Genomic DNA, 25,864 nt, shown 5'->3' with positions numbered 1-25,864 from the left:
TGGTGGTGCAAGCCTGTAATCCTAGCTACTTGGGAGGCTGAGAGGAGAATCACTTGAACCTGGGAGCTGGAGGTTGTAGTGAACTGAGATCGCACCACTGCACTCCAGCCTGGGCGACACAGCGAGACTCAGTCTTAAAAAAAAAAAAGCAAAGAAGTATATCAGAGAAACACAATCAACTGAGAGAAAATATAAGTGAAGTGTGATAAATGTGGGAAAACATTCACTCAAAACTCAAGCCTCATTAGACATAAAAGAATCTGCACCGGTAAGACGCCCTGTTCATGTATGTAATGTGTGTATCAAAACTTTACTCAGAGCTCACAACTTACTGACCATCAGTAAATTTTAGTTTAGCCAAATAAAACCCTATCAGTGTGATGAGTCTGAAAGTCTTTTATTACACTTCATATCTTATTCAGCATTGAAGGACCCACACAGGAGAAACATTTCCAATGTAGTGAGTGTAGGGAAGTTTTTCATGACAGCTCAGATGTTATTTGACACCAGAGAACTCACACGGAAGAGAAACTATACCAGTGTAATGATTGTGGGAAATCCTCTCTGAGCTCATATCTGAGACAACATCAGAGTTCATACTGAAGAGAAGCCATAGCAGTGTAGTGAGTGAGGGAAAAGCTTTAACTAGTGCTTGGGCCTCTTCTGTCACAAGAAAATCCACAGTGGAGAGAAACCATATGAATGTGACAAGCATGGAAAGGCCTTCAGATACAGTTCAGCTCTTGTTGGACACCAGCGAATCCATGGTGGAGAGAAGCCCTATGAGTGCGATGTGTGTGGGAAAGCTTTCAGTAACAGCTCACATCTTTTGGGACACTGAAGAACCCACACTGGAGAAAAGCCCTGCAAATGTGGTGCATATGGAAAACCTTTCCAGCGGAGCTTACACCTCATTTTACATCAGCAAATCCACACTGAAAAGAAGCCCCGGTGATGTCAAGCGTGGTGCAACATTATTCATCTACGCTCATTCCTGTGGAACATCAAAAAAGCCCAACTAGGAAAAGATGCCACCAATACAATCTTGTAGGGAACTCTGCAATCACTATTGCAATTTCAGCAGTCATTTAAAAATATAGCCAGGCATGGTGGCTCAGGCGTGTAATCCCAGTAGTTTGGGAGGTAAAGGTGGGGGATCACTTGAGACAAGGAGTTCAAGACCAGCCTGGGCAACATAGAAAAATTACATATAACAAAAAATTACATACAACATACAAAAAATTTAAAAATTAGGTGGACATAGTGGTGCATGCCTGTAGTTCCAGCTACTCAGGAGTCTGAGGCGGGAGGACTGCTTGAGCTCAGGAGTTCAAGGCCACAATGAGTTATAATTACACCACCATACTCCAGCATGAACAACAGAGCAAGACTCTGTCCCAGAAAAAAGGAAAGAAAATACATGTGAAGGCTGAAATGGGCAAGCACCTGCAGGCTTGCTAAACAAGGCTTTCTGATTCTCTGCCATTAGGCACATCACCTGATAAACTGGGACTCTGCAGGGGCTTATTCCATACTCTCAAAATGTCTCTAAAGCAAGTGGCTCAGGAAATCTAAAAATTCTATTAGACATATATTGGAGGTTTTAGCAATTACTACTGTTCTCTTTCCCCTTCCCTTTTTCTCCTCTTCTATTTGCTTTCTTTGAAGTTGGAGTAATAATCTTCCCTAGAGTGTGAAATTAGAACATCTGATCTACATAAAAAAGCCCTGTATTTTTTTAACTTGATAAAATACTATAGCTTTTTACTTACTTACCCTAAAAGCATTGTGAAATACAAAAGCCATTTTGTAATATTAGAGTGAATTATTATTTACACAGGTAGGATGGTTCAGTGAGGGTAAAACAAGATTCATCATACAAATTCCCAGTAACCTTTCACATCTTACAGAAGGCAAACAGTCCAAATGGGCTGTATTTGGCCTGCACAGGCATTTCCCCCCAATGCAGTATTTTAAAAAATATTTAAAACTATTGCCATTATTTAAGAATCTGGAGATTTCACATAAAATCTAACTTTCCAGATACTCTTACAAAAATGCATGACGTGACTACACTAGACACCACATTCCCACATGGCAACAGTTGACGAGCTGATTCATTCTACTCTCACCTAGAACATAAAGTACTAAAAATACTGCATTGGGTGGGGAAATGCCTATGCAGGCCAAATACAGCCCATGTGGACTGTCTGCCATCTTTAAGATGTGAAAGGTTACTGGGAATTTGCATGATGAATCTTATTTTACCCTCACTGAACCATCCTACCTGTGTAAATAATAATTCATTCTAATAATTCATTCAAATTCATTCTACTCTCCAGGTGGACAAGGTCCTCACTGCCACACAGCTTCTGTTGCTTTATACTGTCCCCTTCATTCACCCATTTAAATTGTGTGCCCTAAGGATTTCTTAGTGAGGCTTCAAGGACTCTAGATGCTTTACCACCCAAACAGCTTCACTTTCATTAGTTTTATATGTTAGCCTTCCAATTAAAGTTTTCTATGAAGAACAGGTTTTCTGCTAACAAATCTGAAGATTTAGATTAAAAATTTTAAATATATTCTTTGATCACCTGAAGTTAGAGGAAAGCCACTTCGAAATTTTATTTGGATAGAATTTGTAGGTAATCTATGGGAAGTCAACTATAATAGCTTCTAGGAGACTCCTTAGAGACTAGTTCTTTGGGTAAGATAAAAAAACACATGAAGGGGTCAACATTAAGTGTAATAGTGAAAAAACACTGGCCCAAAAGCAGGTATTAAACTGAGGAGAGAATCATTTACATTTGAAGTATTTAGTATTAGGAGCAGTTGTGAAAAAATGGTAGAATGGGGCCAAAGTGGGAAAATGGAGAGGTAGGGGGAAAAAAGCAGCTAAGAATAAGGGAAGGATGGGAATAAACTCTATGAGCAAAGGAAAGTGAAGAGAAATTGGGGGAGGGGAGGGAAAAGTGGTTTAAAAGGACAAGGACATGACAAAAACAAACTGCAAAGAGGAAATGGAAGCCAAGCTAGTGAAAGTATAGTAGAGGAGAACGCAGCAACCTTTAGAGAAATGTGAGATGGAAGCTGAAGGTCTCTGGAGGTAGGAGTACTTTATGTTCTTTTTATCACTGACTTCAGAGTAATAATCAACCTTTTATTTCCAAGCCATGTAGGCCAAATGCCTTATATGAAGGATCCTAACCCAAATCTAAGTTTACTACTATTCCTTGAGGGCCACTCAGGATCCTTGTCCTGTGTTAGTCTCTGAGTGTTGACACAGGATACCTCTCCTGTCTACCACTGTAGGCCCCAGTTTGTTGAATCCTGCTCAGCCTGGATGCCACTTCAGCAAAAAAGGTTCTCCTGAGGAGCAAAAATATATGCTTGGCTTCCCCAGAGGCATCCAGAGTGCTCCTTTGTGGGAAGAAGTGTGTCTATTCCCCCTCTCTACCCTGCAACAGGATTTTCTGAGATAATAATACTCATTCTGAATTAAATAAATGATACATGCAAAAGGAAAAGCCCTTATAAAGTATAGTAATAGTAGCTGACATTTGTTGAGCACTTACTGTGGTTCAAACATTGTACCAAGCACCTTATATATTTAATGTAAACTTTCCAATTCTTCTTTTAGGTTCTATGTATTTTCTTAAACAATGTATAGATATAAATTATTCTTATGAAAAGTTTATAATAAAATGACAAGTTTTTATTACATTAAAATGTCAAGTAGCGGGTCGGGCATGGTGTCTCACACCTGTAATCCCAGCACTTTGGGAGGCTGAGGCGGGTGGATCACGAGGTCAAGAGATTGATACCATCTTGGCCAACATGGTGAAACCCTGTCTCTACTAAAAATTCAAAAATTAGCTGGGTATGGTGGTGTGCGCCTGTAGTCCCAGCTACTCGGGAGGCTGAGGGAGGAGAATCACTTGAGCCTGGGAGAAGAGGCTGCAGTGAGCTGAGGTAGCACCACTGCACTCCAGCCTTGGGAAAGAGCGAGACTCCATCTCAAAAAAAAAAAAAAAGTCAAGCAGCATAGCCGTGCTTGTGTTCTTTTCATCACTGAATATATTACATAATATAATCACAACTATGTAAAATATTTAAAATATTAAAAATTGAAAGGAAATGACAACAAACTCAACTGTATTTAGGTGATGAAAATAGAGTGACTTCCCCCTTTTTCTTCCAATTTCTGTATATTCCAAATGCAAAAGTTAGAAAGAATTCATCACACACATGTAAATGCTTTTGAAAAATTAAAATGCTACAGAATTATCTGAGTCCAGAGATTATTCTTTCATAACATTTTCAATTATTGTCTTTAGGGTAGGGTTGGTTTTAGATTTTTCTACTTCTCAAATGAATTTTGGAACTAATATTTTTTCCCAGAAAATCACTAATTTCATTGAGATTTTCAAAAATGTTAGCAGGCTATTTTCCTCTGCTATTTGTGATTTATAATGTTTAAATGTTTTCTCTCAATTGGATTTACCATAGGCTTGTTGCTTTTATGGGCTTGTTAACAAAGATTTTATTTTTGTATTTATTTATTAATGTCACTATTTTCTATTTTCTAATCCATTCTCTTCTGCTTTTACTTTATTTTTTTCTAGCTTTTCCTTGGGGCAGGGGAGGCTTTCTCCTTTTGTAATTCCTTGAGTTGGATGCTTAGTTCATTTATTTTCTTTCTTTTTTCTATAACGAAAGCAAGTGAGAATATACATCTACCAAGTGCTGTTATTTTTTAAATAGTCCACTGTGGGGATTTGTGTGTGGCAGGGGTGAGAAGGTTGGGGCTTTCTGTTTTTATAGTTTTGGAAGATACAGGGGGAGGAGAGGAAGGTCCTGCTTGTCATATACCAGACTGTATACTTAGACCTTAATGAAGAGGTCAGAGAGGCTTTATCCCAGTACAGGAAGAATACACCTAAGCTGAGGATAGAGCCAGGATTTTAACAAGATCTGCAACAGTGACTGAAATCCTCCTTTTGTCTGGTGTTCAGCCACTCACGTTACCACAGCAGGTGCTCCAAGGTGCTAGCCAGTTAATTCTCCGAAGTTGGATGATGAGCCAGGGGCACATTTGAATATTCTGGGCTATTTAGGAAGTTCAGGAAGGTTGACCTGTGGCAGGTATCATCCACAAAGCAGGCTGGGCTTGTGCTTAAAAACCTGATGAGATAATTTAATTCAGTAAGATATTAAATAAAGAGAGCAAAACATACTGATAATACACTGTGCACTAAAGGGGAAGCAAGATATTACTAAGCATTGTCTGGATTTTTTATCTGTTCAGTTGCCTATGAGGGACATGTTATGTCACAGTCAAAAAAGGGACTTTGGCTTTTGATCATGTACTTCTAATGGAAAGAAATGCAGGGGTTATCCTTTTTCTAAAATTTTCTTCCCAGAGTGGAGAGTGTTCTAAAGCTTATTTGAAAATTATTTATATCTACACTTTCTAAATGTTCCACACAAATTTATTTGCTCACTTATATTTACTGTTTAAAAGCACAGGGAATTTGAATCTGATTTTCATCTTAAAGGGTGTAATTCCTTTAAGATGAAAGGTATATATCTACAAAAGGTATATATCTACGGAAGGATATACATTTCACAAAAAAAATTGTCAAACTAGATGCTGGGGACATTTATTCTTTTTAATAAATTTATGTGAATGCATTACTTATCTTTGACTTGTCAGGCAAAGAATTTCAGAGGAGGAAAATAGATACTGATGAAATTCTTCAAACAGGAAAATTTTTTTGTAGGTTGTGGAGAATAAATAGGGTTTTAAGAATAATTATCTTTTCCCATTTATACCAGTAGCAAATCTTCATAAGAAATTGAAATATTCCAGAAATATACAATGTATAAAATGCAAGTTCTCCTTAAGATTACCCCCAACTGATACTCAACGGTGAATTTTATTTATTTATTTATTTATTTATTTATTTATTTATTTTATTTTATTTTATTTTATTTTATTTTGTTTTGTTTTTCCTGAGACAGAGTCTCACTCTGTCACCAGGCTGGAGTGCGGTGGCATGATCTCAGCTTACTGCAACTTCCACTTCCTGGGTTCAAGTGATTCTCCTGCCTAAGCCTCCTGAGTAGCTGGGACTAACAGGCACATGCCACCACGCCCAGCTAATTTTTGTATTCTTGGTAGAGACGGGGTTTCACTATGTTGGCCAGCATGGTCTCGATCTCTTGACCTTGTGATCTGCCTGCCTCAGCCTTCCAAAGTGCTAGGATTACAGGTGTGAGCCACTGTGCCTGGCCAACATTTTTAAGATAATAATTTTCACAAAAACAGTCATACCATATCTTTTGTAACTTTTATTTTACTCAATATACCTTTGGCATCTCTTAGTTTCTAAAAACTGGGTGGTATTTTAATGAATAGACATATAGAAATTTAAATTCCAAATAATAGGCATTCAAATTTCCCAATTTAAACAGTGCTTCTTTGTATATACGTTCAAACATTTAAGTAAGCATTTCTATATGGATAAATCCAAGAAGCTAAGTTTTGAATCAAGGGGTATGGACAACTTCTCACCTTCTAAATAAGTCTTACCTTCTAAAAATGTACAACTAAGTATGCCCGTATATCCATACACTTCCTAACACTGAATATTATAAATTGTTTGTCTTTAGCAATCTGAAAGATTTTTAAACATCTTTCTTGTTTTATTTAAATTCTTATTAGTGAATCTTTTCATATTCATTATTCTTAGTTTTGTGTTCTATAAATGTCATGTGAGTTCGTGTAAAGAGAGTCCACCAACAGGCTTTGTGTGAGCAACTAGGCTGTTTATTTCACTTGGGTGCAAGTGGGCTGAGTCCAAAAGGAGAGTCAGCAAAGGGAAATAGGGATGGGGCAGTGTTACAGGATTTGGGTAGGTAGTGGGAAATTACAGTTAAATGTGATTATCTCTTGTGGGCAGGGGCGGGGGTCACAAGGTGCAGGGTGAGGAGATCATGAGACTCATTGTCAGGGGTGGGGGGAATGTCACAAGGTCGACTAATTGGGGTGGGGCAGGAACAAATCACAATGGTGGAATGTCATCTTTTGTGGTTCTGCAGTTGCTCCAGGTCATCTGGATGTATACTTGCTGGTCACAGGGGTTATGATGGCTTTGTATCATATTGTCAGAGGCCTGACAATAAATGCATGTAGGTTAAGTACTTTGTCTATTTTTCTATTGGCTTGTTCATATTTTTATTTTTTTGGTAAGATAAAAGGTCTTTGTATATAAGGAAAATCAGCTGTGTCTTTTGGATGTGTGGCATATTTTACTTTTAGTTTATATTTTATTTTTACTTTTTTCATTCAGATATTTTAATTTTACAAGGCCAGTTTCATTTATCTTTTCCTCCATGGCCTTTTCAGTTTTATGTCTTTAGGGTTTTGTGTTATTCTTAAAAAGGCCCTTCCCAGTCCAGTTTTCCAAACTGTCTCCCTGCTTCTGCCCTTGCCCAACCCCTTCACATTCAAGTCTACTGTTAACATAGCAGCCAAAATAATAATTTCAATACCCAAGTTTAATCATGTTACTTCTCTACTCAGAAATCTCGAATGAGCCATGCTGTGTAGCTTACACCTGTAGTTCCAGCTAGTCAGGAGGCTGAGGCAAGAGGATCACTTGAGCCCAGGAGTTTCAGGCTGCAGTGAGCTATGATCACACCACTCACTGCACTCCAGTCTGGGTGACAGAATGAGACCCATCACTTAAAAAAAAGGAAAAGGAAAGAAAAGAGAAAAGAAAATAAACTTTCAGTAGCTTAGCATTTTATCATTTTAGAGTAAAAATACCCTTGCACTCACAGAAGGTTCTCACTATCTCTCCACCCAATGCTCTTTTGCTCACTCAGCTCCAGAAAAACAAGTATCCTTCCTTTGCCCAAATTACTTAAACACACCTCACTCCAGGCTTTTGCATTTGTTATCCCTCTCCCTGAAACATCTTTATCCCTGATGGCCCATTCCCTCAGCTCCCTCAATCTTTGCTCAAATGTCAATTTACTAGTCAGGTCCTCCATGAATATCCTGTTTAAACTGTATCACTTCATTCTCACCCCAAATTCTCTATTTCCTTTATTTTCTCCTTAGCACTAATATTCACCATCTATACACTATTTTTTTTTTTTTGATTTATTGCCTGCCTTCCCACCACACACACACACACACGATTATAAATTCCATGAAAGAAAGGGCATTGTTTTGCTCAAAATTAGTTCCAGCTTCCACAATAGTGCCTGGCATAGTAGGTAAATCAATATTTGTGGAAGAAACAGGAAGAGGGAGGAAAAAACTAAGAGCATTTTTCAACCATCAGTTTAGCAAAGATCAAAATATTTTATAACACTGTGTTGACAAGTATAGGTAAATAAGAATATTGCTAGTAGATTCTATGATTGGTGATTTGGCATTAACAAAAGTACAAATTTCCCTCTTCTATGCTGTAGTAACTCCCTTTCTAGAAATACAGACTATGGTTATATCCTTACACATGAAAAATGTGAGTGCACAGTAAGTTATTGCAGCAATGTTTGAAAAACAAAAATTGGAAACAACCTCATGATCACCAATGGGGTAGTTTATTAATATATTATGGCACATAATACACAGTTGAATGATGCGCAGTTGTTTAAAAAAGACCAAGATCAAGGAAATACTTATGTACAGTCTTTACCAAGATCACTTGGTAAAAAGAAAAATAAGAAAGTTACAGAAATGCTACTCTTTATGCAGAGGGGGAAAAGGGCGGACAATCTATAACAGTGTAATATATCTATAGAAGGATATACAAGTCACGAAAAATACTGTCACACTAGACGCTGGGGACATTTACTCTTTTTAATAAATGTATGTGAATGCATTACTTATCCATATTACTTATTTAATAACTAAACCGGAAAACATTTTTAAAAAGTAGAAATAAGACTTGCTCGCAGGCCCCGCAGTCCTATCAATACGAGGCGTAGAACCCGGGTCCTCCACTGCCTAGGGCTGAGGAGGCAAGCCCTAAAGCTGCCACAGAGGCGAAGCTTCCTAGAGCGGCCCGGAAGTGCCCGGCTGAAGCGGCCGGGCGCTGATTGGTGTCTTTGAGTCTAGTCTTTGTTCGGGGCTGTCCAAAGGATGCTAGCTATTGCACCTGTTCCTCCCCGCGTGTAAGGTGAGTGTCTCCCGGCTCCCAGGTGGAGAAAAGGGGACAAGGCGCAGCTGTGGTCAGCAGCAACACCCTCCCCACACCTCCCTGTCGCGGGCAGAGTGTAATACTCCTCTCCCTCCCTCCGTCCCCCAACAGATCTACAGGAGAGGAGTTGGCCCGACCTTCTGGGAGAGGATGGGTGGAAGGGGGACACTGGTTGCGGGTTCCTTTGCAGAGGCATCTGTCTGATCCCCTTCCAGGGTTGGCACACATATCCTATAACCAGTGAATCCTGGGGACACAAATGGCCCATGCATCTCATGGTAACAGAATGAAGAGCCTTTTAACAAAGCAGTTAATAATACTTGGCGTTTATTTAGTGCTTACTAGTGCCTGCTGCCATGCCAGAGATGTTGCATACGTTCTCATGTAATCTATGTATCAACCCTGTAAGACACATGAGAATTGTACATGAGGATCTGTAGTTCTAGTCCAGATAAATAACTTCCTCTAAGTTACACAATAGAGCACAGATTCAAACCATGTCCCTGTGTCACTGTTTATTGTTTTGTTGTTTTCAGCTTCCTATAAGACTGTTTTCTCTGATTGACTTCTGGTGGCTTGGCTTCATTATGATGTGTTTATGTTCACAGCAATTTTTGTAATTTCTCTATGGTAACAACTTTTTATGCCTTAGGAGTGTCTCTGAGGAAGGATTCTAAGAGATTCTCTTTGACTCAATCCCAGATAGAGGATAAATCTCCTGACAAAGCCCAGAATGACCACAGCCCTGGAACCTGAGGAACGAAAAGGACTTCCGATAATTAAGGCAGAAGACCATTACTGGGGACAGGATTCCAGCTCACCAAAGTGCAGTCCTCACAGGAGGGAACTCTGTAGACAGCACTTCAGGAAGCTGTGCTATCAGGATGCACCTGGACCCCGTGAAGCTCTTACCCAGCTGTGGGAGCTCTGCCGTCAGTGGTTGAGGCCAGAATGCCACACCAAGGAGCAGATTTTAGACCTGCTGGTGCTAGAACAGTTCCTGAGCATTCTTCCTAAAGACCTGCAAGCATGGGTGCAGGCACACCATCCAGAGACTGGAGAGGAGGCAGTGACTGTGCTGGAGGATCTGGAGAGAGAGCTTGATGAACCTGGAAAGCAGGTGTGAAGGGGCAGTTATCTGGCTGTGAGTGATCAGGGCATATGGACAGAGCCAAAGCAAAACGCATATGAGAAAACATCTCAAAATATTTATACTCTAAAGAAAAAGGCATAGGAAGGGACCTGACTACCTATGTCAAATAATTAAAGTGTGGCTGGGTAAAGAGAAAAGAGTCACTAGACTGATTCTATGCCTGTTTGGAAGGCTAAGATCAGTGGGAAGTTACCAAAAGGCAATCAGGTATCAGAGGAAAAGAAATAATTTTCTGCCATTCATAGATACCCATAAATAAAATAGGCTACCCCATAAGAAACTCCCTTTCCAAACAGGTATTCAAGCGGAGATTCAAGTAGATGTCAAGGATATTGCAGAATAGAACTGTCCAACAGAAATGTAATGAAAGCTGTACATGTATTTAAATTTTCTAGTAGCCACATTAAAAAAACAAAAACAGGTGAAATATATTTTTAACCCACAATATTTATCTCATTTGTACTAGCCACATTTTAAGTACTCAGTGACCACATTTTGCTAGTGACTACCATATCAGACAGCATGGTTATAGAAGAAATGCTCCCATTTGCTGGAAGTTGGGCTAGATGATTAAGCTACCTTCCAAATCCCAGTGCTCTGATCCTGGACTTCTGCAGATCAATGAAAGAAGAGACACTGAATTTTACTCTGTAGTGTCCTGAATTGTAGAGATTAGCCTCTGTTCCTTTTCCTAGCCATTATTGCCATTTACAATGAAATGAGAATTTGTCCCCCCTTCCTATGTCCCTGGCAGATGTTTCATTTGATTGTTTTATCTGAAGTTACTTAAGTTTCCATAAAGTTCACCTTACACACCTCATTTTCCCTAGGTCCCAGGCAATTCAGAAAGACAGGACATACTCATGGACAAGTTGGCCCCCTTGGGAAGGCCATATGAATCACTGACTGTCCAGCTCCATCCCAAGAAGACCCAACTGGAGCAGGAAGCTGGGAAACCACAAAGGAATGGTAAGCAGGAACAGCTCTTAGTATATGAGGGAAGTATATGAGGGAAGAGGTGCTTCCTTAGGTTAGAGGAGAACTTTCTCCTTTTAAAGATTCCCTGCTTGTCCTCCACCTCACTATGGATAATTTTATCCTCTTATTACCCTTGCTCCATGATGGAGTTATATTTTAGTTTCTCACTGGACAAAAAAAGCTGTTATTTGGCCTAAGGGATGAGGATGGAGTTTATTTAATATCCTTATAATTCTGTTGTTATCTAATGATTCTAGTTCCAAATCTCCCTAAATTTCCATTTTGAGACAGGAGAACTTATGGCACCCTGTATTGGTCAGCGAGGCCTGCCATACAAAATATCATAGACTTATGGGTGGCTTAACAATAGAAATTTATTTTCTCACAGTTCTGGAGGCTGGAAGTCCAAGAAGAAGATGCTTACAGAGTTAGTTTCTAGTGAGGCTTCTCTCCTTGGCTTGCAGACTTCTTGCTGTGTCTTCACATGGCCTTTCTCTGTACACACACACTCCTGGTGTCTCTTCCCCTTGTAAGGACACTAGTACTACTGGATTAGGGTCCTACCCTTATGAATTCATTCAACCTTAATTACTTCATTAAAGGCCCTATTATCATATACAGTAATGTTTGAAAGGGGTTAGGGCTTCAATGTGTGAATTTGTGGAGGAAGACAAGTTAATCCCTAACACATTCCCATGATGAAAGAAGTAGGGAAGAGAGACAATGATCAGTCAGTACAGCAAAGTTTCTTGTTTTTATCTGCATGTCAAATTAACTGGGTTTGGTCCCCCATCCCAGCTCCCTAATTACAAACGAGGGTGTCTAGTGTATCCCCCAGGCTACATTAAAAAACAGGTGAATTTTAAATTCCAGTTTGTCCAAACCCTACCTTTTTCAGTGCTTACCGCCCTTTCTCTAGAGGCTTTCATGTCTCATAATGCCTCTCCGGGTAGTTCCTTATACTCCAGCCTATTTTGTATTCTTACTACTTTTTACCAATATAGTTCTCCCATTTTGTAGGATCCCTACCAGATGATTTGTCTAATCTGAAAAATTATTTTGAGTGAAGATGTTCCTAGCTGCTATCTGGAAAGGATGACATTTAATTATATGTAACATAAAGAAGCCTTTAAGTGCTTTAACTCTAGGAGTGGAGTACTGGTTACTGTTTAACTTTAGAAGTGCGATTGAGAACCTCCTATCTGTTCTTTTTTATTTTTATTTTATTTTATTTTATTTTAGAAGAGAGGTCTCACTATGTTTCCCAGGCTTGTCTCAAACTCCTGGGCTCCAGTGATCCTCCCACCTAAGTTTCCCAAAGTGCTAGGATTATAAGCGTGAGCCACTGTGCCTAGCTCAACCCATCTTTTGATTCATTCATCTTTCATTGAGCATTTACTAAGTAGCAGCTATATGCCAGGCACTATACTAAATCTAAGGAATCCAAAGGTAAGACACATTACTTCTCTTCAAGAAGCAGGAGAGTGAGCACTTACAATAGTATAATAATTACTGTACTAGAGATACACTGTGAACTGCAAAGAGGATAGCTATCCCTAAGGTGCACCTGCAAAAGTATCACAGAGTAGGCTTGCTTGAGCTGAGAAGGTCATGTGGGAACTGAAAGGGGGTGACATTTTTTTTTCTTTTTTTTGAGACGGAGTCTCGCTCTGCCGCCCAGGCTGGAGTGCAGTGGCCGGATCTCAGCTCACTGCAAGCTCCGCCTCCTGGGTTTACGCCATTCTCCTGCCTCAGCCTCCCGAGTAGCTGGGACTACAGGCGCCCGCCACGTCGCCCGGCTAGTTTTTTTTCTTGTATTTTTTTAGTAGAGACGGGGTTTCACCGTGTTAGCCAGGATGGTCTCGATCTTCTGACCTCGTGATCCGCCCGTCTCGGCCTCCCAAAGTGCTGGGATTACAGGCTTGAGCCACTGCGCCCGGCCGAAAGGAGATGATATTTTAGGCAAAGAAACAGTGAAAAAAAATAGCATCAGAGAATAACATTCTAAGAATAGCAACTGCTCTGAGTTTGATTCTGATAAGGAGTCATCTGTGGGAGGGAAAATCAGCAATCTGTGTTTTAATAAACCATCCAGCTGATTCTGATGCACAGTAAGGTTAGAAACCACTAAGCTAGGATTTAGACAGGAGGAGATAACAGCAAGAACATCAGTTTCAGGAAAAAAATATTTTATCCAGCATATACACTGACTATCCATTGTCATTTCCTATTCCTTTTCATTCCTCTATTTACCCTGACCTGCATGTTGTCACCCTGCTTCCAGCTCATTATTATCCTTCAAACACACGCCTCTCCTTGGATGGTTCCTATTCACTGTATTCCTCTCAGACTCCGAATCCTATTATCCTCTCCATTCACTTTTACTTGATTTTACTTGCCACCTATGTTTCAGGCCCCTGCATGTTTCTCCCAAACTTTTACCTCCATCCCCATCTCTGTTCTCCAGTCTAATTATCCTTGGCATATCTGTAGTCCTCTCATTTATCCTTCCCTTACACAGTATTGCTAGCTTATCTCTTGAGCTCTATTTTTGCCTTTTCTTCTTAATCTACTCTCAAACAACTTCTTCTGCTGATATCTTCCTTCTTAATTTCTTCCCTCCATTGTGACTCTGTGCTACAATGATACCAAAAATAAGATGGTACCAAATATTTGATATGCATGTTGTATGCTGACTTCTCATTATTTTATAACACATTTATAACATTTACATGTTCTTTTTTCCATAGGCTGTTTGCTTCTCAAACATACAATAGGACCCGTTTGTGTACTGTTTGTTTGTTACAGGTGATAAAACTAGGACTAAGAATGAAGAGTTGTTCCAGAAGGAAGATATGCCCAAAGACAAGGAATTCCTTGGGGAGATAAATGACAGACTGAACAAAGATACTCCTCAGCATCCTAAGTCCAAAGATATTATGGAAAATGAGGGTAGATCAGAATGGCAACAGAGGGAAAGAAGACGATATAAATGTGATGAATGTGGGAAAAATTTCAGTCATAGCTCAGACCTTAGTAAACACAGGAGAACTCACACTGGAGAGAAGCCCTATAAATGTGATGAGTGTGGAAAAGCCTTCATTCAGCGCTCACATCTCATTGGACATCATAGAGTACACACTGGAGTAAAACCCTATAAATGTAAAGAATGTGGGAAAGATTTCAGTGGGCGCACAGGTCTTATTCAACATCAGAGAATCCACACAGGTGAAAAACCCTATGAATGTGATGAGTGTGGAAGACCTTTCCGAGTAAGTTCAGCTCTTATTAGACATCAAAGAATTCATACGGCAAATAAACTCTACTAATATAGTAGTGATATCAAAAGTTCTTTAGACACTCAGGCCTAACTAGTTATCAGAGAATCTAATTTAGAAACCTTGAGTTTCCTCAATGTGGTCAAAGCTTCAGTCATCATTAAACTACTCTGGCACCAAGGAATCTACCTGAGTAAAATGTCCTTTTATTTCAAATTAGTTCAGTTTTGAGGGGGAATCAAGAATTCTTTCAGAAAGCCTTGTCCACTGACAACACTGGTCACCTGCAGTCCAAGATCAATGGTTCCTGGATGAAAGACAGTGAATTAATTCTGTCTCTGCTCTAGATCCTTTTAGTTGACCATTCACTGTCTGACTTTAGACAAGACATACAGTTTTTCTCTGCCTTCATTTCCCCTTCTGTACAGATGATAATGGAAGCTCACCAGGTATGTTTTGACAAGTTAAAACAGATGAAAACTACTTTTGAGATTAAGATATAAAACAATGCTAATTATTTGTTTTCCATCATTACTCATATAATATCCTAAATATCCTTTTATCTTAAAATGGGGAGTATGATTATTTTTTGGAAATTTTTGTTTGCCAACGATAAAGAATAAGCCATCAGAAGGCAGGAGGCCAGCCTGGTCAACACAGCGAGACCCCCACCTCTACAGAAACTTAAGAAAAATTAGCCAGGCATGGTGGCACACACCTGTAGTCCCACCCAACTATTTAGGAGGCTGAGGTGGGAAGATCACTTGAACCCAGGAGTTCAAGGCTGTAGTGAGACGTGATTGCACCATTGCACTCCAGCCTAGGCAACGGCACGACCTTATCTCAAAAAGAAGAAAAAAAGGAGGCTGAGGAAAACAAAATGGAGGAGAAGGCAGTCTGTGATCATTAGGAGTTGCTGGGGAAAGGAAAGGATCTATAACTAGATAAATAACTTCTTTTCTGGATTTCAGGTTATTTTAAACTGAGGGAGATAGGAAGGGGTTGATCTAACTTGGTCCAGTTTGTCCAGATTGGTGGCCAGTACTCACATTAACTCAAATAAAATGGAAAATTCAGTTCCTCACATTTCAAGTGCTCATAGCTACATGATAGTGGCCACTATATTGGACAGCACAGATATACACTTTTTTTGTCTTTTTTTCGCCCAGGCTGGAGTGATCCTCTGTTCACTGCAAGCTCCACCTCCCAGGTTCAAGCGATTCTCCTGCCTCAGCCTCCTGAGTAGCTGAGATTACAGGCATGCACCACCATGCCTGGCTAATTTTTGTATTTTTAGCAGGATTTTGCCATGTTGGCCAGGCTGGTCTCAAACTCAAGTGATCTGCCCACCTCAGCCTCCCAAAATGCTGGGATTAAAGGTGTGAGCCATCGCACCTGGCCACATCTCTAATTTGAGAATCTTATAGCATGACAGGAATTGTGGTCGAAGGCCTTGCACATTCAAATTCACACCACCAATCAAACTGCCCAGAGCAGAACTCTGGTTCTTTTCTTAGTTCTAGGAATAATGATCACCAAAACAATCAGGAAAGAAGTGATCTAATCTCTTCAAATCTCTTGTTTTCAATTAAGAGATTTCAATTGAAGATATCTATTAAGAACACCTGCTTTATTGTTGTGTTTAAGATCAGGAAAACTACAAGAATCATTTTTGTGTCTACAACTATAGGAACATGAATCTTTAAAAAATAATAATAATAGTTTAGCTTCATTGTCCAGGCTGGAGTACAGTGGCACAATCATACCTCACTGCAGCCTGGAACTCCTGTACTCCAGCGATCCTCCCACCTCAGCCTTCCGAGTAGCTGGGACTACAAGCACACACCACTGTGTCTGGGTTTTTTTTGTTTGTTTGTTTAGAGATAGGGTCTGACTATGTTACTCAGGCTAGTATTGAATTCATGGACTCAAACAATCCTCCCATCCTCCTCCCAAAGTGCTGGATATTACAGGCATGAACCACCATGCCCCGCCAAGAAAATGAATCTTGAGGTGTTTCTCATAATGCCCTAAACATAAACTGAGCTTTTATGTCCCTTTAACATAATGATCCTTTTAAAAAAATGTATATTTACTTTGAATATCTTACATCAACACATTTTTTAAATGTCAGGGTTCACACGAATACTTGTTTTGTGACTTACTATAATTACCTGAGCAATATTTCAAAGTATTTGAAACAGTCAAAGGATTTTCTTTAATGGTCCTGAAAAGTAAAATACGAAATATTTAATATTAGTATCAGAAACATCCTTATTTTAAAAATAAAGTTAGGTGCTTTCTGAATAATGGCTTTTCCCCTTTTACCTTTAGTCTTTGTGAGAAACACTACAATGCTTAGAAACTGTTCAGATCTTTAAAGGGGAAACTCACGTTTCTGATCTTATCCTTCCTTGAATTTAGGGAGGCTTCTGCAATGGTAAGAAAGATGATTTTGGCTACCCCAAGATTAGATTTCCTAAAATTGGTAAACACATGACAGACTGATTTTCCTTATCCTCTGTATCAGCAGTCCCCAACCTTTCTGGAACCAGGGACAGGTCTCGTGAAAGACAATTTTTCCAGGGACAGGGAAGGGGGTGTGGTTTCATTTATCATTGGATTCTCATAAGGAAAGTGCAACCTAGATCCCTCGCATGTGCAGTTCACGATAGGGTTTGCGACCCTGTGAGAATTTAATCCCACTGCTCATCTGACAGGAGGTAGAGCTCAGCTTTGCTTGCTCACTGGCCCCTCACCTCCTGCTTTCCTGGCCATGGCGGGGACATGAGGACTCCTGCTATATATGACAGAACATTCCAGTTCAGCTAGTAGTTTTGAATACGTATTATGTACAAAGAGCTGTTCTAGTCTTAGAGTTCTGCACCCTTAAAGGCTGAGTGAAGAGTAGTCTGGAGCACTACAACCATTCTACCCTTTTTAGATTTTGTTGATTCCAAATTGCCACCACAGTGCCCACCACAGGTTTGGTCTAATGTTAATCAGAAGGGTAAGGGTAAGAGTCAGGGAGGGACAGAAAGACATGGGGCCAGAGACAGCCTAGCACGATGTAGGTAAGAGAAGAACAGTCAGTGGGATCTAGGATAATTGCAGGCAAAAGGCAAAAGAGGCATGAGGTCAAAGGAAATCGAAGTAGTTGCTGGTACCGTGGAGACGCAGGCAGTGTCTTAGCGTGTAGAAACCCCAGAAGAAACGGGTGGGAGTGCAACCAGTTGGAAATAACACAGCTCAATCAAGCCACATTTCTTGGAAGAGGAGGTGTAATATTTTGGACACTGTATCAGTTCTAGAAGAGAGCCATCCCGAATGGACAGCACCTGGTCTGAAAAAAAAAACAAAAAAACAAAAAACCCTGAACATCGAAAGCAGTTCCTCAGAGAGTTGTGTCAAAAGCAAATGTGTTGCTGTTCTTCATATCTTTCTGGAGGGGTTTTTTTTTTTCTGGGGGAGGAGTCAAGAATTTATATTTTGTAGTTTCATGGACTAACAAGACAGTAATTACAACAGACAGCTATAGGGAATATGGGAGTCAGCTCTCTCAGACACAGATGGGTTGGTAGTGAACTGGCAGTTCTAAGTGAGGGTGTCAACAGGTATGAATGGAACAAATAGATGAGTGTTGAGGGAGGGTCTATAGGAGGTGTCAGTGGGTATTGATGAAGAGGGGGAAAATGAGGAGAAAGGGATGAAAAGAGAATAATTTTAAAAAGAGGGCAAGGGCATAGGGAGAGGAACAACTATAAAACAAGGGATGGAGACAGGAAAGATAGACAAGTGATTCTAATATATTGGCATCAATCATTGTTGGAGACAGTGGATCATCTGATACAAGCCATATAAAGGTAAAAAGACTAGCTCCTGATCCCAAGGTGCTTTGAGTCTTATGTGTACAGCACACACTGTATTAGCTTTATTAAATGGTCTACATTCTTATCCTGAGGATGAAATTATTTTATTATAGTCTCATCACAAAATCCATCAACAGTGGAAACAAATGGAAACAGAAATGCTTCAAAACAACCTGTTTTTCCCATCATAATATTACAAGGGAGTTAGGCTGAGGTTTTAAAAGAATAGGTATCTCAGTCTTTCTTACTCAGATCCTCTAGAGCAAGGTTTCTCAACCTTGAGAAACTATTTCTATTGACATTCTGGGCCAGACAATTCTTTGATGTCAGGGGCTGTCCTCTGCACTGTAGGATGTTTAGCAGTATCCCTGGCCTCTACCCACTAGATGTTACTAGTACTTCCACTTGTGATATCCAAAAACGTCTCCAGGCAATTTGGTGGGCAGGCTGAGTGAGGCAAATGTCCCCTGAGAGGCAAAATCACCCCCAGTTGAGAACCCCTGAACTATAGGAAAATGATCAGATTTCTATGACTGTTCCACATCATATACAATAAAATTCTACTTAGAAATGCTACATGTGTCCGGGCGCGGTGACTCACGCCTGTAATCCCAACACTTTGGGAGGCCGAGGTGGGTGAATCATCTGAGGTTGGGAGTTCCAGACCACCCTGACCATCATGGAGAAACCTCGTCTCTACTAAAAATACAAACTTAGCAGGGCGTGGTGGCGCATGCCTGTAATCCCAGCTACTCAGGAGGCTGAGGCAGAAGAATGGCTTGAACCCAGGAAGCGGAGGTTGCAGTGAGCCGAGATCATCATGCCATTGCACCCCAGCCTGGGCAACAACAGCAGAAACGAAAGGAAGGGAAAGGGAAAGGGAAAGGAGGGAAAGAAGGAAAGGAAAGAGATGAGGGAAAGAAAGGAGGGAAAGGAAGGAAAGAGAAGAAAGAAATGCTACATGTGACCAGCACTACTGGACCCGTTTCCTACCCCAGAAAATTATTCCCAACACACCTAAACTCAGTGCAGCAATGATGCTAAAAAGTAGTCTACTTTAGAAAGCCTTACCTTATGTACTAGTGAGGACTAGTAATGTGACTTCAATGTGACTTGCATAAAGAGCTTACACTGCATTTTTGCAGACCTTCCCCTTCCCTCCTTGCCACACTTCTGGTGCAATTTTCTTCTTTGCCCCTTGACCCAAACATGAATATAGACATTTTATCCTTGATCTAAATCTGTACTGTCCAGTGTAGTAGCCACGAGGTACATATGGCTCTGCAACTGAGGAACGAAATTTATAATTTTAATTAAACTTTAAAACTCATAATTCACTAGATAACTTTTAAGTATATTTGAAATAATTTGGATATGTGAATCTATTTTTTCCACTTTAAATTTTATGTAATCTCAATATAAATTATTTATGAAAATGTAATATGTGAATTGAGATGTCCAATAAGTATAAACACACTGGCTTTCAAAAAATGGAATACAGGATATTAATAATTTTTATAATGATTAGATGTTGACATAGTAATATTTTGGATATGATGGTTTAAAGATAATTTCACCTGTCTTTTTGCATTTTAATATGGCTATTAATAAGAAAGTTTTAAATTACATAGGTAAATCCTATTATATTCCTATTTATTAGACAGAACTGACCTTCAGTTCTGCAGAAGACCATTCCACACAAAGGGGAGAGGTAATGCAAAGTCTCTGATTAGGAATGAATTTGGTGTGTTACAGGAACTGAAAAAGGTCACGTGTTGAAAGCACTGGATTAAGGGGAAGGTAACATAAGATTAGGTTAGAGAGGTGAGCAGGGGCCGGGATGTGTATTCTAAACGTGATGGGGAACTACTAGAAGGGAGGAACATAATCCAATGTTTGTTTTTAAAAGATCATTCTGGCTCCTTAAAGAGGCAAGAATGAGAAAATAGCAGAAGTAAGGAAATCAGTCCAGAAGCTACTGTAGTAACCCAAGTGAGAGAAGGTGGTGGCATGGACCATGGGTTTCCAGTGGGTATGAAGAGAAACAAACAGATTTAAGGTACATTTTGGAGATGAAAATATAATCTTGCTCATTGTTGTAGATTCCTAAATTATGCTTGAAAAGATGTTTCTGTATTAGGTTAAACAAATGAAATCCCTGTTTTTGTGGGTCAAAACAGTTAAATACCAGAAAGGTAAAATGATTTAACCCAATAGAAACAAATAATGACAGAGAAGAATCAGAGGCATGAAACTGGAGAGGAGATATTGAAATGGGGCTTGTTTATTAAAACGAAAATTTTTATTGTTCTCTTCTCCTTAAATCTCTCCGTGGAAGGCACCCTTGTCAAAAAAAAAGAAAAAGAAAAAACAAAAACAAAACAAAAAAAACCTTTGTTTAAAGACAAATTGCCAACAGACCCGATGAGATTCAGAACACTGCTGCAATAACGTATCTCTGTAGAAACTTATACTTTCATCTGGGCAGCAAATTTCCTAAGCTGAGAAAACCAGGTTATCAATGAAAGGCTAGAGTACAGAATTTAAAGGAAGAATGCCTGGATATGAATCTTTGTTCTGCCAGTTACTAGTTATATGACCTTGGCTAATACACTTATTCTCTCTGAAACTCAGGTTCCCCATCTGTAAAACAGTATTATAATGATATCTACCTCATAAAGTAGTAATTAAATGAGTGACCAAATGTGAAAGGTTTAGAAGAGTGACTGGCCCATAATGCTATAAAAGTCTTAGTCCCTAACATTAGCGCACTTAGATCTTTTTGTTAGCCTTAAATTCAGCATTTTCTTCCTATCAAAGCTGCTTAAATCAGTTAACTGACATTTGATCTTCATGGACTCATTGTATTGTTGCTGTTGTGTGTATTTTTAAATAATACTCGTAATCTTAACAATTAGCATAATTTTGAACCACTCCCTAATACTTAACCCCAATCCCAAACCGGATGGTCGAGCCTATCCACCGGCAGAGAACACCACCCAACCTCGCCCTCACTCTGACACTCACCGGCCAGACCTTTTCTTCCGTCCGTTTTCTGCCTCTGGCCCAGGGCCCAGCTCACGTAGCGTTTTCGTGGGCTGCTTGGGAACCGTTAGCAACCGGAAGTGGCTAGAGGTCTCGAGAGAACTGAAAAAGGGGGCCGGTCTTTCCCAGCTGCCCAAACACTTGGGTTCCGGCCTGGAAGGAGGCCCAGCGCTCCCACAAGGAGAAATTAGGGACCTATTTGGATGGATCCGAAGAAACACTGTCTGGCATCTGATTTGAACGAGGCTCGCCGCAGCTGGGCCCTTTTCGCAAAGTAGGCCCACTGCAGACCTGTGGGAACCTCCGGGATGCCTGGGGACCCGCATCTGCCGCTACACGCAATTTCCTATCCCGACCCTCTCTGCAGTTATCGACCCCAGCCTAAGGCTTTGAGCGTGGGGTCCCGCAAACCCTGGCACCGAGGGGGCCGAAGCCGAGGGATCTTGGGGTAGAAGAGTGGTCCTATAGAGCTGCCGCTTCGGGAGAGCCCCCAATCGACTGCTGATGGGGAATGGGGATTTTACTGTTTTAGTGCAGCCCGCCCCCGGTGAAAGGCGAGCTCGGACGTTCTTGACTTTAAGATAGACTGGGGAGGGGCGCCGAGGAGCATTCCTCCCTTTACGTCTCGCGGTCGCAGACTGTATTTGCCGGTGCCCTGCTCACTGTGAACTGGCAGGACCTTGTGGACTTACGGAAACTCAAAATATTGAGTTTCTCTGGTCCTTAGGGGAAATGAGTGTCTAGAGCGAAATAGGTGCAGAGTGCCGGCACTGGAATTCTTTAAACCTGGATTCAAACTCGGACTCCACCACTCTCCAGCTAGGACTTAAGGCAATTTATTTTTTAACTTCTTCAAGCCTCTGTTTACTCGTTTATGTAAGTCAGGCTAATAACGTAGTGCCTATTTCATAGGGTGGCTTTGACTATTAAGTGTGAGAGTGCATGTAAGAACAGTCTAAGGGCATTTCCCTGCCTTTCCCCTTGTCTGCTGTCACTCTCATCCAAGTCAGACAAATGGAATTAATTAACCAACTTCCACTTTTCTGAAGCACGGGTGAAGAAGAGTGAAGTGCAGGACTTGGGTAAAGGAAAAACCAAGAAGGATGCAAAAGATGGATGGATGATCCACAGAGGTGCTCATCCCAGCACTTTCTCCTCACTTGTCGTCACATGGTGGGTGCTTGATAAGTACTTGGGTGAATGAGGACCTACCTAAGAAGGAATTATTGAATAAGACTAGAATTGAAGGAAGAGGATGAATCAGATTGATTAACTACTTGACAAAAAAAGGCAAACCACTTTTCCTGTCAGAAATGTATGGCACATCTGCATATTTCAAGGGCTGCCACTTACTAGAACTGGGAGGGAGATCTCAGAACCCACACCTCAACTACAGAAGCTTTAATCTATTGACAGCAAATGTAACAATAGCAAGTAATATAAGACAGAATGTGATCAGTGCAAAATCGAATAATAAAGTCTTGAGAGGGGGTTATTAGAATAATAGACGAGTGTTTAGATTGAGTAGTGAGCAATGAGATAAGTTCTTTGACTTGGGGGTACAGAGGAATTGTGACCAGGGGTATGGGATAGGGAGAAGGTCATTCTGGAAGGCAATAAAAGGCAGACTGGACGCTAGTGGTATAAAAAAAGGAAAACACTTGTTTATCAATGTCTATCAATGGGGGAAGAATTGCATATGACATATGCTATTGAGGAATACCTTTCAACCGTTAAAATGATAAATGATCAGTGACAAAAGGAATGTCAGAACAATATATATTCCATTTTTGTTGAAAAATTTTGTGTATATAGATGTAATTTGTGGGGTATTTGTACAGGAAAAGGATGCACTCCAAACTTAACAGTGATTACCCCATGTCGAAAATTGTGAAACTTTTACCCTACTTTGCAAGCTAACAATTTAACTTGCCACAGTTTTATGGATACTAACAGAAGACACTGGACTCGTGTCAGAGACATAAGACGTTATTACTTAATAACACAGGCAACATAAGCTTTATATTCCCTTGTTCCCAAAGCTTATGTTCCCAAAGCCCACAGAGTGGCCTAAGCTTGGCATTCCTCTGTTAGGATGGAACAGTGGGTTTACAACCTAACAGAGGAATGCCAAGCGTAGGAAGCCCATCCTTTGCTTAGCCTTGCCCCAGAATGAGCCATTATCTTTATTCTGGTCAGGATACAACTGTGCTCTAAAAGGAGATACAAATATCCTTGAAAAGCTAACCTGAAAGAAAAATCTACCATAAGACTAGGAGTAATTTGAGAGACCATTAAAGAATTATCTCCCAACATTCTAGGTAAATACCATTTGAGGGTAGAGATACCAGCTTTTAATAATTTTATATAATATTAATTTGTATCATGTTTCATTTATTTTTAAAAATACAAAAAATAAAAGGCAAGCAGAGAAGTTTACATTTTACTTAGAGATAAGGAACCACTCAGGGTTAGTGATTGGAAGAATGATAATGATATTTAAGGACCACGTCTTGGATAGGAAGACTATCTCAAGGCTGTTGCAGTCACATAGGTATGAAGTAATTAGAACTGAGGATGGTGGTTACATTAATGGAGAAAAGTAACATTTCAAAGGAGAAATCTGGTGCTGATAATTTCTCCTTTATCTCCATATTTCATTGAGTAAGCTAAGGAAGCCTCTCAAGCCTGGATAACTTAGAAATTGGTGATATTATCAACCATTCTAATGGATATGTGGTGGTAACTCATTGTGGTTTTAACTTTGCATTTCCCTGATGAACAATTATTACTTTTTAGTGTGCATACTGGCCATTCTTTTATCTTTTGTAAACAAAGTGTTCAAATATTTTGCCTATTTGTGTTGAATTATCTTATTCATTTAATTGTGAGAGTTCTTTATATATTCTGGATAGTTCTTTGTCAGATAGATGTATTACAAATATTTTCCAGTGTATAGCTTTTTCTTCACTTTCTTAATGGTGCTTTTTTTGAGAAGATTTAAATTCTGATGAGAATTTAAATTTAAAATTTTGAAGTCAAATTTATCAATTTTCTCTGTTATAATCAGTGTCTGTGTCCAGTTTGAGAAAACTGCCTATAGCATGATGCTATTTTACTTCCTATGTGTACACAATTTTATACATAGTATGTGCAGTCATAGTTGTGTGCACATTGAATTTGTACAACTACATATGTGCACAACTTCAGACTTAAAAATTATTTGTTTATTTAAGATGAGACAGGGTCTTGCTCCACTGACCAGGTTGGAGTGCAATGGCGGGATCTCAGCTCACTGCAGCCTCTGCCTCCCAGGCTCATGTGATTCCCCTGTCCCAGCCTCTGGGGTAGCTGGGACTACAGGAGCCCACCACCATGCCCAGCTAATTTTTGTATTTTTTGCCAAGATGGGGTTTTGCCATGTTGGCCAGGCTGATCTCAAACTCCTGAGCTCAGGTGATCCTCCCGCAGCTTCCCAAAGTGCTGGGATTACAGTCATGAGCCACCTTGCTCAGCCAAAAAAGTTATTTTTTAAATGTAAAAAAAGAAACTGAAAGTAGAGTTCTAGTCTGTCACCAGTTACTTCCAGTTACCATCCCAGGTGGAAAGCAACAGCTGTGAAATAAAAAAGCAAAAATAAGTAATTTGAAGGAGTCCAGAAGCACTGTAGCTTCCTAGTGTTTACTATTATTTACTTGTTTTCATGTGATAATTAGATGACAAAACCCTTAAATCAAAACAACTTTGTCAGTACACAAAATATTGGGGAGTTAGTAATTGGGAAGGGATAGAAACGGTGGTGGTAGCTACCAGCAGGAGCAGATAAAGAGGGAAATTAAGGTGAAAATTGGAGGAGCCCTGAGAACTCAATAAATAGGTGGTTGGGAAATGCGCTGAAGGAAATAAATACATGAGACCTAAACAACAAAAAATAACACTTGCCACAACCTCCACCCCTGAAATCCTATTAGTCTCAAAAGTTAAAAAGCTGTAATGCAACAGGTCTGTTCATTACATAGGGCCAGGGTGGTGGCTCATGCCTGTAATCCCAGGACTTTGGAAGACTGAGGCAGGAGGATCACTTGAGCCCAGGAGTTCAAAACCAGCCTGGGCAACATAGTGAGGCCCCCCCGCCCACCCCGTTTCTACAAAAAATTTTTTTAAAAAGCGAAGTTGGTGCACACTTGTAGTCCCAGCTACTTGGGGGACTTAGGTGGGAAGATTGCTTGAGCCCAGAAGGTTGAGGCTGCCGTGAGCTATGATCACACCACCACACTCTGCAATACAGCCCCTGTCTCAAAAAAAAAAAAAAAAAAAAAAAAA

At 40.1% G+C, this 25,864-nt stretch overlaps 2 protein-coding genes across 18 annotated transcripts in view; one reads left to right on the top strand and one right to left on the bottom strand.

Annotated features, from left to right (window-relative positions):
- Positions 1–24,417, bottom strand: part of LOC108540144 (uncharacterized) — a 59,539-nt gene extending 35,122 nt beyond the window's left edge. Inside the window, exons 1-6 of one of the 14 annotated variants that reach the window (XR_001888603.1) lie at positions 21,524–21,614; positions 17,795–17,970; positions 17,022–17,059; positions 16,802–16,854; positions 9,561–9,620; positions 7,186–7,749 (exon numbers count right to left, since the gene is read on the bottom strand). Coding sequence is in view for 5 of the 14 variants with exons in the window: in XM_017889134.1 (XP_017744623.1) it covers positions 7,661–7,749; positions 9,561–9,620; positions 16,802–16,854; positions 21,524–21,867 (546 nt within the window). In the remaining 9 variants the exon portion in view is untranslated. Of the gene's footprint in view, positions 1–460; positions 995–4,113; positions 5,185–7,185; positions 7,750–9,560; positions 9,621–10,237; positions 10,328–16,801; positions 16,855–17,021; positions 17,060–17,794; positions 17,971–21,523 lie in introns of those variants that run through there. The other 13 variants (XR_001888601.1, XR_001888600.1, XR_001888606.1 and 10 more) reach the window with 13 other exon arrangements.
- ZSCAN16 (zinc finger and SCAN domain containing 16) lies at positions 8,641–14,815 on the top strand. Of its 4 annotated transcripts, none has more exons than XM_017889126.1 (4): positions 8,641–9,197; positions 9,921–10,338; positions 11,202–11,340; positions 14,158–14,815. In XM_017889126.1, the coding sequence occupies exons 2-4, from the start codon at positions 9,952–9,954 to the stop codon at positions 14,676–14,678; spliced, it is 1,047 nt and encodes a 348-aa protein (XP_017744615.1). In that variant the 5' UTR covers positions 8,641–9,197; positions 9,921–9,951; the 3' UTR covers positions 14,679–14,815. The 4 variants fall into 4 exon arrangements, with proteins under 4 accessions (XP_017744615.1, XP_017744617.1, XP_017744616.1 ...); XM_017889128.1 differs by having other exon boundaries at positions 14,100–14,815; XM_017889127.1 differs by having other exon boundaries at positions 9,871–10,338.
- Positions 24,418–25,864: the final 1,447 nt, after the last annotated feature.

Source organism: Rhinopithecus bieti, unplaced genomic scaffold, assembly GCF_001698545.2.
Source record: "Rhinopithecus bieti isolate Rb0 unplaced genomic scaffold, ASM169854v2 scaffold_18466, whole genome shotgun sequence".
NCBI classification, from domain to species: domain Eukaryota; kingdom Metazoa; phylum Chordata; class Mammalia; order Primates; family Cercopithecidae; genus Rhinopithecus; species Rhinopithecus bieti.
Note: the sequence above shows the minus strand (reverse complement) of the source record. Positions and strands in the feature narration are given on the sequence as shown.